Consider the following 13,566-nt stretch of genomic DNA (forward strand, 5'->3'; position numbering starts at 1 on the left):
AATAAATTTGTCTAGAGAAACTAACTCTGAAATGAAATATGTAGAATGTTGGACAACTCTCAATAACAATCATAAGGGGCCCCATTTTTTTTCTGGGAACTTAGATAACATTGTAGGATGTTCTTTCCTAAAATGCTCCTAAGGCGTATTCCGACGTTGTGGTTCAAACCCCCATTCAAACATATATCGATGGGTACACCCTTGAACTTAATTTAATATCTAAATGACTTCATATAGTCTTCCATAAGTAGCTCAAAAGCTTCTCATCTATGACATGTTGAACCTCCATCATAAGAGATAACTCAGGAGGTAGGTTCTATATCTAAAATTATGAAATTCTCTTGTGGTTACCATATCTCCGGTGTCAATTTCTCGAACTTATAACAATCTTAGACAATCAAATTTACTCTTGTTGGGGTCTCTCTTATGAGCTCAGCTTCAATGACGTGCATCTCTCCCTCATCAATTTGAAGTTGGTACTCCTATGGAACCTCACCTTCTTCAATGTCTTCTGCGTCCTCTTCCATTTCTTCAATTGCTCCTTGCTAAATAAAATTGATCATACTCTCGTTTGAGCAATTTGATGCAATTTGCCCAAAACCATGATAATTGACGTACTTTATGGCTGGGATGGATTTTTAAATGTTATTCTCCACCTATTCTCCCCTTTGAATTAGTTTCTTCTCGGACGGTGTTGGCTTAGATGCTCGACTGGTTGTACTCTTGCTGCTTGATCATGAGATTGAACTATGTTTATAAGATGTGGTGATCACAATGTGGTGTTGCCTAGAAAATAAGTCTTGTATGTAATTAAATGGTATTATTTGCGCTACATCTCTCGTTTCATCTTGGACTAGGTAATAATTTTATTTTTTTGTTCTCATTGACGCGGGTGCTTAAATTTTTTACACCACGGCAATGCACTCTTCTTTAACTTAATGACGACTAGTTTTGTCATTCTGTCTTGTGAAATATCCTTGTATTCAAAGACCTGCTCCACTGCCTTGAACAACTTGATGAATTTTTCTAGATTTCCATGCCTGTCAAAATCCAGTAAATCTATCTTTACTTCTAGATTTTGGCTTCTCCTCTAATATTCCATATCAATTTTTTGAGGTAGTGGTTTTTCATCCTTTTGATTTGATGAATCACTGTTGTGGCTATGAGTGACCCCTTCTAGATTGTTTTCTCTCAAAAGCGGGGAGCCTCTATTACAATTGAAGAATTTCATGTTGCACCTCTTCCATGGTAGGTTCTTGAACATCTCTTTGTGAGACATTGTGTTGTTTCCTTCTAATCCAGTTTCTGGTAATTATCTTCTCGGTGGTGTGCCTAGGATTTAGGTTTAGGATGAAAGAGGGTGTATGGTATTGCTTTTTGATGGGAGAAAAAATTTTGGGGGTTGATTTGAAAAATCATCGAAGAGATGAGTTTTTGGGTGGAGATTGGGCTAGGTATTGGTGGATAGGTAATCCTAGGACAGGACTAGTGTTAAGCTGTCTCTTATACCAAATGATACTAGAGTTAACCAAAAAATAATAAAGAAAACAAATATTATTGCTGAAATCATATAGAGAATTACAACCAGATAACTGAAATAAGAAATAACGGCAAGCACGACACAAACCCAACAAGGGTTGTATCCCAAAAAGATGGTGGTCGGTTATGCGGGTTGGAAGGCTTTAGGTGGACTGGAAGTGGTGGTAGGTGATTGGAAGGGGTAACACGTGGTGTTGGAGAGTATTGATTGCAGCAGGGAGCGTTTTTTGTGCGGTGGGTGAGGCGCTGCAGTGAGTTGGGGCAGCTGGAAAGGATGTGGTCTGCAATAAGTGGCAAGGGGGAGGGTGGTAGCAGGTGAAGACAGCTAGGACACCAAGGCAACAGCACCGAAAGATGGTAAGTGCAGCTAGGAAGGTTGACGGTTGCATGAAAAGGCGAAAAAGGGGCTGCAACAGCGATGGCAGCAAATAGGAAGGGTTGGAAAAGTAGCAGTTGCGAAGATGAAGGGCTGGGACAATAATGGCAGTGAAGAGGAGGGAGGGGAAGGCGATGGCTGCGGGTGGAACTGCAGAAAAACAATTGGAAATGGTTATTCGAGGCGATTGCAACAATGATGGGTGACAGGGAGCGATCTGGAAGGATGTGGAGGGATGGGAAAGGATAATCACCACCTCAAAAATAAGACGCAGCCAGAGCACCACTCGACCTTCGGATACATGCCTAGAAATGAAAGCCTAAGACATCGGAGGCCATCACAAACAAAACTCACAACAAACTACCGAAAATAAATATATAACAACAGTATAACTACGATGGCCCAAGAGGACCAGCCAACTCCTCAGAAGGCCTAGATTAGTTTGGTCCAAGCAGCAGACACAATTCCCACCCGCATTCATCCAAATTTTAAAAAAACACCACTGTTAATGTTATTCCCACTTTCTTATGGACAATATCTGTGAGTTAAATTATTGTTTTTCACGAATGTCTTTTTCATAGTGTTAAATTTTCTATTAAATTCAATTATGAAAATAACTTTTTAATTGAATATAATTTCTTAAATTATTAGATTAATTAAAGAAAAACAACTAAAAAAAATAGTAAGGTTTTGAAAAAATAGCGTACGATTTCTAATAACTTCCGCCTATTATGTAGCCAAGATATTTTATAGTAATAGATATTAAATAATGTAAGCCTCCTTTATCTTCTTGGTCTTTTTTCATTGTCGCCACTTAATGACACATTTCTTTGCCAGCACCTGCTTCTTTGCTTCGAACTTCCTCAAACCAGGTTTTTCCCATTGGCACACTCTTCTCCACCACTTGCTTCTCAAACTTGGGTACTAGCTATTTCAATTTCCAAACAAGAAGACTGAAAGGACAAGGAAGCAAAAGAGAACTAGAACGCAGAGGGAGGTTACTTAAATTTTCAACAAGAGTACATTTTGTTTTTCATCAATTGTCACATTAATGAAGAGACCAAAGTGGAATATCCCAGGCACCCAAATGAAAGGTTTTTAAAACCTTTTTAAAACGTCTGATTCCCTAATCCTTTCATAAAAAGATGACAAAACAACAGAAAAAAAATAAACGCTGAGATGACAAGAATATTACAATTTGGTATTGAATTCCACTTGAGACCCTAAGAGTCTCGTCCATTTGGAGCATTAAAGAAGGGAATCAAACAATATTCACCTAAAGATTTTTGCATTTTAAGATATTGCCGAAGAAATGACAAAAATCCACTAACTGTGCTAGCAGTAAGAAAAACAAAGAGCATCAATGTATCAATATGATTTTTTTTCCCATATAAGATTTAAAATAATAGACAAGTTGATAAATCATTCTCACTTTTAGATAAATCTCTTCTTGCCAATCTGCACCATTATGTCCCGTTTGAGAAGTTGAGTCCATTGACCCTGATAAGAGAGAATTAAGATTGTTATAGAGCATCAGAAGTTGCACCACGCCACAGTAAGGAATATGCAAATGTTATGTTTTCTTGATTCATATATTAGAAAAGTCATAGCATTTGTTAAAAAGGTAAATCCATATGTAATACTCCAAGATTACAACAAGATCATATGGAACCAACATGTAAATGGGATAGAAAATACTTCTGATTACAAATTACCACAAAAGCTACCAAAAGCAAGCAATGGTTTTCTTGAAAATGAAGTTTTCGGGAATGAGGATATTCTAAGCTTCCTTGCAAAATAATTTTCAAATTATGTTCTCACCATAATTGTAAACTAGGCACACTTTGTAGCATTATCGTAGAAATAACGCTTTCTTCTAGATCAAAGATAAGTTAGCTAATGTCGCGTTGTTGTTGGGTAATGTCATGTTGTTGTTGGGCAAATGATGTGGTTCTTGATACACAATTAAATCATACTTTACTCATACAAAAATGGTTAATTTATCCTATGTTTTGATTATTGTTATGGAAAAAAAAGGTGGTGCGAATGCATCATCAAGCTACACTACACACATTGCCCAGACCAAATAAAAATTGTAGCATTTTTGATCTTTCGAAAATGAAGATTAAAAAAAAATTACCAATGGAGGATCTTAAAGTTGAAATGATGCCAAAATAAAAGTAGCAACCCTTGTCATTTCAAACGCTTCCCTCTTTCTGACATCCTCGCATAAAAGATCCTATTTGCATAAAGCCTGCATAAAAAATCAAAAGTTGCCTAGCACCAACAATTTCATTTGTTGAAGTATTGTCATCCTTAGAAACTGGAGTTAGTCTCTATATCTATTCTTCTAAAATGATTTGATGAAAGTTAACATCCCAATAACGTAATCATAATCATCATGTTAGCATCCTTCAATTTATTTCGAGACAAATATATCGACCAGCATTATCTCATGTTGAGTGCTATTAGAGTTGTTAAATATATTTCTCGAAAATATTCTTACAACACTTCTATATGCATTCTTTGGTTAACCATTTATTCATCCTAATCCTCCACGTTAAAGTTATCTGACTCTCTTGTTAATGCATTTTCTACCCTCTATTATATGCTCCCAAAACAAATTAAGTATAATTTTCTCACCACCTCATCTTCAATAGTTCTACTTCATGAGATATATCATATATCAATCTCTCAATCTATACTATCCAAATTGGCAGCACTTGTTTCTATCACATTCATAACGTCCAACCTCAAATCAACTGCATACTTAGATTGGTTTAATTGAATTTTTAACAATTTTACCTTTTTAAGTTCCATGAACATCCCAACAATACATTTCTCATATGATTACATTCCTATGCCTCAGAAGAACCAGTAAATATCTACTTCCCCTGACAACGCTAATGAACACCCTCATCATTCATACTTCAACTCTTTCCTAATCCTAAACCCTCCATCTCATTACCCACTATAACAACATGGTAAACAAAAAGAAATATAAAAAATCAAACATAAATTTCTACCAATAGATAAAGAGCAATAATTATTACTTGTCACATCATCATCATTAGCCTTACATATCTATTTTATGTTGTCTTATGAATCATCGTCCATCTATTCATTAGTTGAGTGTCACATAAAATGCTAACAATATATTATATATATTTATAAAACTCCCACTGTCACTAACATACTCATTTTCTCAAATTGGGCCACCAAATGTCATTTAAAAATCTAAAATCACTGATATTCAATAGTCTAATCTATAAGAACTCAATTTTCCTAGTTGAATTGCATGGAACTCTAGCAACTTCATTTTTTTATCATTCACATGTTGCATGGCTCATCAACAAGCAAAATATCGCTCCTTAAGTCCAGATCAAATATAACCAAATAGAGGTAGAACTCTGATTAACATAAGCTTAAAAAGTAGAACTTGCTTAAATTCTTAATTTAATTGATTAATCCTAGCTTTAGCGAGTGAGCTTAAATTGAACTGACTTGATTTATCCTTTTCAACTTATTGAGCAAATTTAATAAACAACAATCTTAGGGTGAACAACCACACTCCACCTATGCGGGTGAACAACCACACTCAACCTAGGCCCATGTATCCATTTTTGTAGGTCTGCTAGCCACCAAGAATCAATCTCCGAAGACATAAAGATGTCCATATTTGTTGCATCTCCATTGACAATAATCAAGTACCTCACAGTACCAAGAATAGACTAGTTGGCACCTCCACCCTTGGTACCACAATCAATTAAAACAGCACTTTATGCAGGTCAGTGAGATTCATCTCAACTAAAAATTTTTATAATATATGGTCCTAAAATTTTTTTTTTAAATATGGTAAGTTTCTTATTATAATTGGCCACTTTAGATACCAATGTACAATGTAGTTCTTTTAAGCATCTAATTGAAAACAAATAGCTTCTCACCTTTGATCTTTTTTTAAGACTTATCTTGGGAATTTTGTTTTACAACTTTTTTTTTTTATTGAAATCTTTTTAGTTTTGTTTTATTATTTTATATTTCTAACTGCTAAGATCTAAACTTATAATCATAGTCGATATTGGATGCTCAAATCTCTTTTTAGGATCGCATTGCAATTTACATGCATTTCATTTCCCCCCTTTGTTTCAGCAAGGACTCGAAACTTTATTTTTTAAAGTAAACTAGTTTTTTTTCTCATTTCCAAATAGAATTTTCATTGTATAAGATTAAAATTACAATGAAATTAAATCATACTATCAGACATTTTTTTGCACCCTAATATATATCCATTATAAAATTCTCCCAAAAATCATCTTACTAATATGTCACCAACAATACTTAATCTATCTTCCACATGTGCAGTTGTGATAGTGTAGTAATTAATTCATGCCTTCTTGAAATTAATTCTTCAAATGATATTATAAACTAAAATTAAAGAGCGTAAACACTAACCCTATTCTTAGCATACTCACCAATAATTCACCAAAACAATTTTATATTAACTGTTAGAAGTTATATTAGGAAATAATTTATTCATGTAAGAATTTATGAGGAATAAATTATAAGCTTAGATCAGGTGTTATTTTTTTTCCTATTTTATATTTATTTTCTTAAATTGGATTTATTTCCTTATCTATTTTAGGTTTTCCTATTTTATATTGTTTCCTTTATCTCTAAATAATAATATGAATTAATTAATTGAAGATATTAGGTGATATATCTTTCTTTCATTTTTTTTTTTATCTTTCCTATTTAATGATTCATGTAAGGGTTATCTATACACCCTTTAATATCAATAAAATAATTTTGTTTTAGTTCAAATTATTCTAAATTTCAACATGGTATCAGAGGCCAAATTTCCTCCCTAGCCGCGGGTCCTCCCTCCAAAGCTGTCGGACTCTCTTCCTAACATCCTCTTTGCGGGAAGGAAGGGACGCTTTCTCTCCCTGCAGGCTGTCTGCAAGCCCTCGCCGCCGAAGTAGATCCCTGCAGCGATGGGTTTCAATTCAGCTTTGTGGGCAACAAGAGAGAAAATATAAAAATCGAAGCTCTTTAGTTGTGCAAGGATGGATGAAAATGAGAAGATGCAGAGCCACCTCGCATCTGCAACAGCTTTTGTAAAAGGAGGCGTGCAAGATGTTTGTGATGATGCATTCAACATATATATTGAAGCTTTTTGTGATAGCGACCTGTCAACAGTGACAGATTGCAAGCATGAATTCCATCTCCAATGCATTTTAGAGTGGTGCCAAAGGAGCTCTCAGTGCCCTATGTGTTGGCGGCCTATAAACTTGAAGGATTCTGCTAGCCAAGAACTTCTTGAAGTTGTAGAGAAAAAAAGGGAAATTAGGGTTAGGGTTAATCAAACTCAAAACACAGTAATTTTTTACCACCCTGCACCTGTAGAGTTTGAATTGCAACATTTACGAGTTGGCGCAACTAAGAGTGAACTTGAAGAACGTATAATTCAACACTTGGCAGCTGCTGCACCCATGGGTAGAGCCCATCATATTGCCAGAAGAGAAAGGCAGCGAGTTAGGTCAACAACTCATGGATGACCCTAGTGACGCAGGTCTCGAGGCTGGATCGGAGGGTCGTTAAGAGAGGGGGGATGCCTCCCCCTCCTTCCTCTTCCCTTATCTCCTTTTTCTTTTGTTTTCTACTTTTCTTATTTTCCTTCTTAGTCCCTTCCTAATTTAAATCATTTCCTAAATTTTGATTTTATTCTTCATCTCATTTTAAGTGTTTCCTAGCATAGGTCGAGTCACCTTATAAATGGGAGACGAGGTTCTTGGAGTTGAGGGGGTCTTTGTTTTGATATCTGAATTCAAGTCTTAGCCTAGAGTTTTTCCCGTCGAGGTTTGTATCCCACGTCGAGATAGTGCTTCGGCAGTCCCTAGTCTAAGGTGGTGGTTGTCTCCATGGGTCTAGGTGGTGCTCCAGCTGTAGCTCAACCCTGTCGAGATACTTATCTATTTGTCCAGCCCCTTTCCTATTTTTGTCCAGCTCCTAAAACAGGTCACCATCGCTCCTACTCCTTCCCAACCACCGCAGGTCTGACTCCATCCAACTGCGGCCTCCCTCCCAACAAGCCGCAACCCGCTCCAGCCCCTGCCGTCGTCCTCCACCAGGCTGCAACCCCCTTGTCCTACGTTTCAACCCTCTGCCACCGTCATCCAACAGGTTGCAGCTTTCTCTGAAGGCTCCAACAAGTTGTCGCCTCTCCCTAGCAGGCTGCAACCTTCTTCCCGACACCATCAACATCCTCAGCAGTCGCTCCCTGCCCCTGCAAGCTACACCTCCTTCCTGCAGCTTCTCTACAAGCCGCAGCCACCGCTGCCCCTTCCTAGCTTCCTCCAACTGCGATTCGACACTCCTACTTTCATTGTTTTGCTGCTCATCCCTCCCAACAATAAGACCTCTTCGGCCTTCACCGCAACCACCGATCTAACACCACCACTCCGGAGTCCTCACGAAACTTGTTGTGCCTTCTTTTTGTCAAATCTTTATTTGTAACCCCATGTTTTTGCTTTTGTTTTTTCTTAGTATAGTCTTCCTTTGTTTTGAAATTATCATCGTAACTGTATTTAAGTCATAAGTAAAATTGATCATCATTACATCACACAACATCACAAAATTTCTTTGAGAAAATATTAAGCATTGATAGACTTTGGATTTACTTTGAAAAATTCTTTAAGAAATGCCTCAAAAGTACGTTTTGATTGATCATCATTGTCATGATCGCTATCACCATCTGTGAGACAAATAAATGGATTGTTTCATCATGCTCATGCTAACCCAATTCCAAAGATTATAGTAAAAAAAGATTCTTTTCACACACAGAAACTTCATGGAGTGAAGCATTACATCACACAACATCACAAAATTTCTTTGAAAGAGTATTATGCATTAATAGGTTATTTTGAAAAATTCTATAAGAAATGCCTCAAAAATAGATTTTTATTGATCATCATTGTCATGATCACTATCATCACTGTTAGGAGACAAATACATGGATTGCTTCATCATGCACGTGCTAACCCAATTGTAAAGATTATGGTAAAAAGAAATTCTTTTCACACAAAGAAACTTCTTAGAGTGAAGCATTACATCACACAACATCACGAAATTTCTTTGAGAGAATATTATGCATTGATAGGTCTTGGGTTTACTTTAAAAAATTCTATAAGAAATGCCTCAAAAATATGTTTTGATTGATCATCATTGCGATGATCACTATCATCACTGCTAGGAAACAAATACATAGATTGCTTCATCATGCTCATGCTAACCCAATTTCAAAGATTATCCTAAAAAAATTATTTTCACACAGAAATTTCATGGAGTGAAGCATTACATTACACATCATCACAAAATTTCTTTGAGAGAATATTATGTATTGATAGATATTGAGTTTAATTTGAAAAATAAGAAATGCCTCAAAAGTACTTTTTGATTGATCATCATTATCATGTTTATAAGAAATGTCTCAAAAGTACTTTTTGATTGATCATCATTATCATGATCACTATCACCACTGCTAGGAGACAAATACATGTATTGCTTTATCATGCTCATGCTAACCCAATTTCAAAGATTATGGTAAAAAAAAATATTTTCACATACAACAACTTCATGGAGTGAAGCATTACATCATAAAATTTCTTTGAGATAATATTATGCATTGATAGGCTTTGGGTTTACTTTGAAAAAATCTATAAGAAATGTCTCAAAAGTGTTTTTTGATTGATAATCGTTGTCATGATCACTATCACCACTATTTGGAGACAAATAATGAATTGTTTCATCATGCTCATGCAAATTCAATTTCAAACATTATGGTAAAAAGAAATTTTTTCACACAGAAACTTCATGGGGCGAAGCATTACATCACAAAACATTACAAACTTTCTTTGAGAGAATATTATGCATTGATAGGCTTTGGGTTTACTTTGAAAAATTCTATAAGAAATGTCTCAAAAGTATATTTTCATTGATCATCATTGTCATGATCAGTATCATCACTGCTAGGAGACAAATACATGGAGTGCTTCATCATGCTCATACTAACCCAATTTCAATGATTATGGTAAAAAGAAATTTTTTTCACACAGAAACTTCATGTAGTGAAGCATTACATCACAAAACATCACGAAATTTCTTTGGGGTGGTGGTTGTAGCTTGGGGTGATGGTTGTGACTTGGGGTGGTCGTTTTTGGTTGTGGCTTGGGACAGTGGTTTTGGCTGTGGTTGGGGTGGTTCATTGTTGTCATGTTCATATTTTGTTGCATTTCTATTTATGCAACTTTATTCTTTTTTAGCATGGTAATACAATGGCTAAGACCAAAGAGATTGATACGCTCGCATTATAGGACAAAGAAACTAAAATAATATTTTGTGACATTTACCTCAAGGAGATCAATTTGAGAAATAGGCATACTACCTATTTCAACAAGAAAGGGTGTAAAATATTATCTTAAAATTTAAAGAATGTACGGACGGAGAGTACGATAGGATGCAATTGAAGAACAAGTGGGATCAACTCAATAAATATTGGAAAATTTGGAAGGAATTGAAACGATGATCAAAGGGTTAGGGGTGGGATCCGGTGAAGCGAACCATTAATGCTCCCAAGGAGTGGTGGGAAGAAAGACTTGCGATAAGCATTTTTGACATGTCCTCTAATTTGGTCAATTTCATTTTGTTTTTAATTTGAAGTGTAAGTTGTGAATTTGTAAGTGGTGTCTGCAACAAAGAAATTTAAAATTTGTGGACTTGATCCTGAGTTAGAGGAGAAGTTGGATCGACTATTTGGGGTGTCGTTGCTATGAGCGTAAGTGAGACAGGGTTTGGTGGCACCCCCGAAAACTTAGAAGCTTATTAATCATGTGATTCAACCGAAGCCCCCGACTCGAACCTCCATGAACTTGAGTCTACCTCTTGTTCTAAACGTTTGTGGGTTGAGAATAAAAAGAAAGTTGGGGCTGCTTTCCTTAGAAGTCAGATATCACAGTTGGTGTTTTCTTGCAACGCTGAAGCCCACACACTTTAAGCAAATTCTATCGACCAGGTTCTGCAAATCTTGAATGCAACAAAGAAAATTTTTTAGGATGAACCACTACTTGTTTGTGATAGAGTTGCTTGAAGATCCGATCTATATAGATTTTTTCGTAAAGATGCTCGAACCATAGGGTGGCATATCTACGACTTTTTTATGAGCGCATGAACATTTGAGAGCATTTTTTTTATTTACAATGGTTTGGGACATTTGTATTTGTTTATTATTTTTCATTTTGTTTTGTATTTTCCAACTGCTTGGGACATGACTTATTCAGTGATGCTTTTATGTTTGTTGTGTTTTTCGTAACCTTATATGATTTTAACTAATTCATTGATGTTTATGTGTTAGCCAACACGATACCGATCTACATGGATGTAACCAGAGAAAGGCGCAGAAGGAGAATTGCAGTTGTCGTATGTTTGATGTGCGAATATTACAACTTGTACATAGATCGTCCCCCTGCATGACATCCTCATATGTTGAGGACAAATGGGTTGGAGAGTTACTTGCGGGCTGACCCGACCTGCAATTACACAGATATTTATGTTCCTTAATATATCAAAAACTTGACCTAAATGATATTTAGTGTCTAGTGAGAATAAATATAATATTATAAAAATTAAAGAAATCGTTTTCTCACTAGGGATACTATGCAAGTATGTGTATCGTTTTAAGTAATATAGAGTTTTCTTTAAAAACCTCAGTATTGATCCCACGAGTAAGCCGAAAACAAGTAAAAAATAAAAATGAAATATAAGAATTTTTCTTTTAAGAAAACTTTACTTAAGATTGCAGCAACTATCTACAGATGAAAATTAAGTTTACTAAGTTCTACAATATGCAAATAAAAGTAAATGTAATGACTTGAACAATATATAAAAAGAGACTTTCTCCTTGTCAATAATTCATAATCAATGTAGGATTTCAAAATTTGTTTAGAAACTTAAATGTGGTATTGTGACAAATAGGAACATATTTATTTCTTTACTTTCTTTCGAATTTTTCAAAGAACATTGACTTATCTAAAGTTGTTGTCGACATGTATAGTAGTGTTGGGTAGATTCTAGTCTCTCACTTCTAGATTACCCACTGTGCCCTCTCTATAGCACCTATCAGTGACTCTTAGTTATAATCTCTAGATGAAATTGATAAAAGAATCTAGTCTGTCACCCTAGAAACATCAATTGTACGTCCATCAAATCTTATCTCCCTATTCATTTGCACCCCTCTTTAGACGATCGTGACTGCTCTTTCCAAGGTAAAATGTGACATAGCTGATTAATGTAATTTTTTTTAAAACCAGTTGAAAATCTCTCTTGATACATTGCAAACAAAAAAATGTCAAGTCAAAAAGATATTCTATCATATTAGAATTGGATACAAGAAATTCCAGCACCAGTTCTCTATTCAAAGAAACCCTTTCACAAACTGTCCCAAACCATATTTATACATCTTGGTACGATGCACCAATTACAAATATGTATTAAAAAGTTCTTTCTAAACATAAATAAATTTGAAACATATAATCTAAAGCATTTTTTCCAAGCCCAAGGCTACTAAAACAGAGATCCAAAATAATTACATACATTTCAAGAAGCAAATAGAGGTCTTAGTTAAAGAAAAAATGAGATTATAAAATAACAAATAACCATGATGATTTTCTTTTATTTAAACATGAATCAAGGAAGGTTGAGATTCTTCATATTTAAAGACTGCAAACTGATAACGAATGGTAGATAAGATCATTAAAAATCTCTGAAATGAAATCCATAAGCTATCAAGTAAATGGAACTAAATTGCTGTCAGCTTAATTAAAAATCCTATTAAAAATACATCACAGAGATGGATTAAGACATTCTTGAGAATAAAGATTTAGGGGAAAATTCAGAACGAGATAAAAAATCCGGCATGCATGCAACAAATAAAGAAAGCAAGCCAAACCTAAGCCATATGAACAACATTTGTTTACGGACAAAAAGTTTTAGCACAGATTTTACTTAGGTTCCTTATGAATCCCGAACTAAAGAAACGAATCGCAACCATAAAGTGTGCGGACTACACATCAAAGATGAATCAAGAGGATGGCAACAACTATACGCAATCAAATAAAGAAATAGAGGTTGGAGAAGCTTCTTACAACCAAATAATTGGACGAGAGAGAGATCCTTGCGGTTGGCGAGTGAATGGGTAAGAATGCCTTCGAATAATTGGAGGAAGACGAAGATCCTCGCAGCTCGAACGATCGGAGAGGGAAGAAGAGCCTCGCAGCTCGCGCGCAACTCAAAGAACGAAAGCGAAAAGACGGCCGGTAGAGAGGGAAGTCGGGCGAAACTGCTCTTCCGGGCTTAGGGAGGGGTAGGGGCGGCAAAATTTTAGAACTTTCGGTTGGTGCAAGCGTTTTTTTTGTTTTTATTGAGAGTTAGTTTGGGCTGCGACGAAGGCAGATTTTTAGCAGTGCATTACATTACCTCAGAAGGCTTTTTTTGTTTTCATTGAGAGTTATCTATATAAACTTATTTTTTACTCACAAAAGAAAAATATTGTTACTAAGAATAGCCAAAATTAGAAGGAAAATAACAATTTTCATATA

At 35.5% G+C, this 13,566-nt stretch overlaps 2 protein-coding genes across 2 annotated transcripts in view; one reads left to right on the plus strand and one right to left on the minus strand.

The window, feature by feature from the left end:
* Nucleotides 1-13,312, minus strand: part of LOC110033472 (mediator of RNA polymerase II transcription subunit 15a-like) — a 31,335-nt gene extending 18,023 nt beyond the window's left edge. Inside the window, exons 1-3 of the mRNA XM_020737465.1 lie at nt 13,114-13,312; nt 11,414-11,499; nt 3,348-3,415 (exon numbers count right to left, since the gene is read on the minus strand). Coding sequence (XP_020593124.1) covers nt 3,348-3,415; nt 11,414-11,441 — 96 coding nt within the window. The 5' untranslated portion in view covers nt 11,442-11,499; nt 13,114-13,312. The remainder of the gene's footprint in view (nt 1-3,347; nt 3,416-11,413; nt 11,500-13,113) is intronic.
* LOC110033476 (E3 ubiquitin-protein ligase RHF2A-like) lies at nt 6,789-7,479 on the plus strand. The gene is given in 1 exon segment (XM_020737469.1): nt 6,789-7,479. A coding segment is annotated over 1 exon segment (498 nt). The 5' UTR covers nt 6,789-6,981.
* Nucleotides 13,313-13,566: the final 254 nt, after the last annotated feature.

Source organism: Phalaenopsis equestris, unplaced genomic scaffold (assembly GCF_001263595.1).
Source record: "Phalaenopsis equestris unplaced genomic scaffold, ASM126359v1 Scaffold001190, whole genome shotgun sequence".
Classification (NCBI taxonomy): Eukaryota; Viridiplantae; Streptophyta; class Magnoliopsida; order Asparagales; family Orchidaceae; genus Phalaenopsis; species Phalaenopsis equestris.